We start from the raw sequence: 3773 nt of genomic DNA, 5'->3' as shown, positions 1-3773 counted from the left end.
TGATGTTTTTATTATTTGATCAACGCACTGTTACCCATGCGGCAACTTAATTTGATCTGCTTAAATTATTTTATTTTACAATGTGTCTTGGTTACTTAAGACTAACAGATTTTTAATCCTAAAAATGATAGGGAGAATTATAATAGTTGATATAACATAGTAATTATTATTTATTTGATTATTCTAATGAATTTTAAAACTAAGACTTTCTAGGTCAAAACCAGGTTAGGGAGGTCATGAGGGTGGTGTCGCTTGAGTCTTCTTTTGACTCTAGTCCGAGGGTCAGCATTGACCACAGCTGCAGTTCCTAGCTTCCTTGCTAGGCTGTTGGGGTGTACATTAAGCCTTTCCATATATTTTTGGGCGATGTTCTGGAGCTTGTCTCCTAATTTGGGCACCTTGAGGTCGCGTTCGATGTCTCTTGTTCTCATATACCAAGGAGCCCCCGAAATTCTTCTTAAGGTCTTCGCCTGTAAGATCCGGATCTTATTAAGGTGACTCTTCGCAGCAATGCCGTATACCTGCAGGCCGTAGAACAGGCAGGGGGCCAATATGGACTTGTAAATATTGACCTTGCAGCCAAGCGACAGTTTGTTGCGTGGTGCAATGAGCCAAGACATCCGAGCAACCTTGGTCCTGAACGCTTGCTGAATATTTGTGATGTGCCTGCTGAAGGTGAGCTTCCTATCGAGGGTAATACCAAGGTATTTATAAGCCTGATGGTGTCTGATCAGTCTCCCATTCAGACTGACACCCGGACAGCTACCTGTTCGGTTGGCGAACGTCACATTGGCACACTTCTCAGCGTTGATGCGCACATTCCAGTTCTCAGCCCATTGCTGGAATGCATCCAGGTATTCCTGTAGACCAGAAGTGGCAGCCAGGATACTTTTACTTTTCGTGAGCACAGCAGTATCGTCAGCGTAGGTGGCTATGAGCACATCTTCTTCGTCTACCTCTGTGACTGGTGTGTGAGTAGGCATGTCCGAAGCAAAAACTGAGTATAGGGTTGGGCCAAGAACGCTTCCTTGAGGAACTCCAGCTGCAATTGGCTTGATTGATGATTTGTACCCATCAACAGAGACGTGGAATGTGCGTTCTTCCAGGAAACTTTTAACAACCAAATATAGCTGCGGCGGGAACAGCCTCTTCGCTTTGTACAGGAGCCCAGGGTGCCAGACTCTGTCAAATGCCTGTTGAATATCAAGAAAGGCACCTACTGCATACTCCTTGTTTTCCATAGCTTCCAGAGCAAAGTTCACTACTCTATGTAGTTGCTCAGGAGTACCGTGCTGCAACCGGAAGCCAAACTGAAATTTGGGAATCGCTTTGGTAACATCCTTGCATGTGAGCAGCCTGTTTAGGATCAGCCTCTCCATAATTTTACCCAGAGATGGGAGTAAGCTGATGGGCCTGTACGAGTCAACGTCTGTCGGTGTTTTTCCAGTCTTATGGATCATAATTATGCTCGCCGATTTCCAAGCTTTCGGAAAGTAGCCAACATCAAGAACGCTGTTGAATATTAAGGCAAGGAACTGCAATGCTTGATCTGGGAGAAGTCTAATGGTTCTATTATCAAGAAGATCTTCTCCAGGAGCTTTCTTAAGTGGCAGCTTGGCTATTAAATTCTTCACTTCTTCCAGTGTGACAGCACTCGGAGGCAGGCTCATTTGAAAGGGCGATTCCAAGTATTCTTCAACCTGACGACAGAGACTTTCCGGTGCATAGTTATAGGGTGTAAAACGTTGCTCAAGGTTGTTAGCGAACACTTCAGTTTTTTCCAAGCTAGTGCGACACCAGCCACCAGACGGATTTTTGATTGCTGATTTTGGGGTGGGCTGAGCTTTGAACCGTTTCGTGATACGCCACAGTGAGTAATTTGTGCTCGCGTCAGCACCCAAGTTATCCAAGAAGGTATCTATTTGGGCCTGCTTTCTTCGAGCAAGGGCCTTATGCAGGCAGTTGGCCAGTCTACTGTGGATCTGTTGCATGCGGGGATCACCTGTTCTAGCATATTCTTTTCGAACTCTTCGTTTTAGCCTGAGCAGTGCCAATATTCTGGGAGGAAGTTGAAGTGGTCTGGAGGCCTCTACTTCATGCCGATTTCTCGGTGCAGCAAGCTGAGCAGCCTCACTTAGTTTGCTCATGAAAAGGCTTGTGGCATTATCAATGTCCACCGCCTCCAGAATTTGCATATTTACCTCACTCAGCTGTTCAAGATGGGTTTTGAATATGTTTATGTCAGCATTATGGGCAAGTAGTCGTACGCGTTGTGGTTTCTTTAACGGCGTAGCGTGCAATACAGCCAGAATAGGAAGATGGTCCGACGAGAGTTCCTGGAGAGTTTGTACATCTAGCCTGCCCATGCCGTACCCACAGGTTATAAAAAAATCAAGGGCTGATGGTGTTAACAAAGGGTTGTAAGAGTAGAAAGTGGGTTCGCCCGTAGCCAGAACTTGGTATTGCCCATGTGCAATGACTTCTTGCAACATTTTACCTCTAGGACAGGATCTTGGGTTCCCCCACCATGCATGTTTGGCATTGTAATCACCACCAGCAATAAATTTGTTGCCTAACGCAGCAAACATGGATTTGAAGTCATCTACTATCCATCTTTCTGCTGGAGGTAGATAAACAGCAGCTACAGTGACGGTCCCAACCGATGTTTGCAGGTGCACTCTCGCTATCTGCCTGTCATTAGTAGAGATAGGTGTCAGAGGGCTGTGACAAAGTCTAGATTTTATGATGACTGCAGAGCCACCTCTACTGTTACCACTGGGGTGGTGGGCGTGATACATAAGATACCCTGGGAGATAGATGCGCTGACCAACTCGCATGTGTGTTTCCGTGGTAAGCATTACGTCTATATCGTGATCGCTGAGGAATATCCGAAGCTCCTCAGAGCCCCTTGTTAATCCGCGAGCGTTCCACAATCCGATTTTTAAGGTTGGTTGAGTCATTTAGGAATACGTGTAATTAGAACCTGAACCAGTTCTCTGAAAGCTTTATTAGCCTCTACAGTTTCGTGTATAAGCTTAAATAGTTCGTCCATTCTCGTATTGATGGCCCGAATGGAGTTGTCTAACGTCATAAATTTATTGTTAAGGCTATTGTCCGACGTTGGTATAACTTCAGCCTGCACAGTAGCACGAGCCCTAGATTGAGTCGTGTTGCGTCGAGCAATATCAGCATAAGAGATGTTGGTTCTTAATGCCTCAGCTGGTATGTAACCGCTTGAAGAACGTTGTGGAGGTTTGAGTGTGGCAATATTATTAGTCATCGGTAGCCTGGACCTTGGTTTTAGCTTCTTGGCTTTCTCTGCTCTGACAGGGCAGCTTTTGTCTGTCGAGACATGATCACCACCACAATTTATACACAGACATACGTCACTTATGCACAAAGCGGACCCGGTCATATGGGGACCACTACATTTACCACAAATAGGATCCTGGGCGCAATAGTTCTTAGAGTGTCCAAAAATTTGGCATCTTTGACATTGTAGCAGTTCTTTTCTACGTGTAGCGCGCTCAACAGTGACTCTGTATCTGCCAAGTCGAGTTATCTTAAGAGACTCTTTAACATTCGGGCCTTGTTTAAGATTAATATAAAACAAATTTTGTCTAGTTTTGAAGTTTTTTGTAGCTTCATTATCATCTTCGTTTACCTGAATGTTCTTCCAGTCAGACTTTCTGGGGCAATAGATATTAAGGACCTCATAGCCGTGATCACTAAATGCTTGTTCTATCTGCGAACTAGGAACATTAGCATGGATT

At 44.9% G+C, this 3773-nt stretch overlaps 2 protein-coding genes across 2 annotated transcripts; both read right to left on the bottom strand.

Annotated features, from left to right (window-relative positions):
* Positions 1 to 209: 209 nt before the first annotated feature.
* Positions 210 to 2960, bottom strand: LOC107193232 (RNA-directed DNA polymerase from mobile element jockey). Its single transcript, XM_015582635.1, has one exon. The coding sequence runs from the start codon at positions 2958 to 2960 to the stop codon at positions 210 to 212; it is 2751 nt and encodes a 916-aa protein (XP_015438121.1).
* On the bottom strand, positions 2957 to 3717 carry LOC107193231 (nucleic-acid-binding protein from mobile element jockey-like). Its single transcript, XM_015582634.1, has 2 exons — positions 3665 to 3717; positions 2957 to 3545 (listed from the first exon to the last, which is right to left on the bottom strand). Exons 1-2 carry the CDS (start codon positions 3715 to 3717, stop codon positions 2957 to 2959), a joined length of 642 nt encoding a protein of 213 aa, XP_015438120.1.
* Positions 3718 to 3773: the final 56 nt, after the last annotated feature.

Source organism: Dufourea novaeangliae, unplaced genomic scaffold (assembly GCF_001272555.1).
Source record: "Dufourea novaeangliae isolate 0120121106 unplaced genomic scaffold, ASM127255v1 scaffold1142, whole genome shotgun sequence".
In the NCBI taxonomy this organism is placed as follows: Eukaryota; Metazoa; Arthropoda; class Insecta; order Hymenoptera; family Halictidae; genus Dufourea; species Dufourea novaeangliae.
Note: the sequence above shows the minus strand (reverse complement) of the source record. Positions and strands in the feature narration are given on the sequence as shown.

What these genes read in the sequence shown, in the direction of transcription:
- LOC107193232 (XM_015582635.1), bottom strand. Translation starts at nt 2,960, where the DNA reads ATGACTCAACCAACCTTAAAAATCGGATTGTGGAACGCTCGCGGATTA.
- LOC107193231 (XM_015582634.1), bottom strand. Translation starts at nt 3,717, where the DNA reads ATGAGGTCCTTAATATCTATTGCCCCAGAAAGTCTGACTGGAAGAACA. An exon ending in CTGACTGGAAGAACATTCAG is followed by an intron (nt 3,546 to 3,664) that starts GTAAACGAAGAT and finishes TCGACTTGGCAG; the next exon opens with ATACAGAGTCACTGTTGAGC.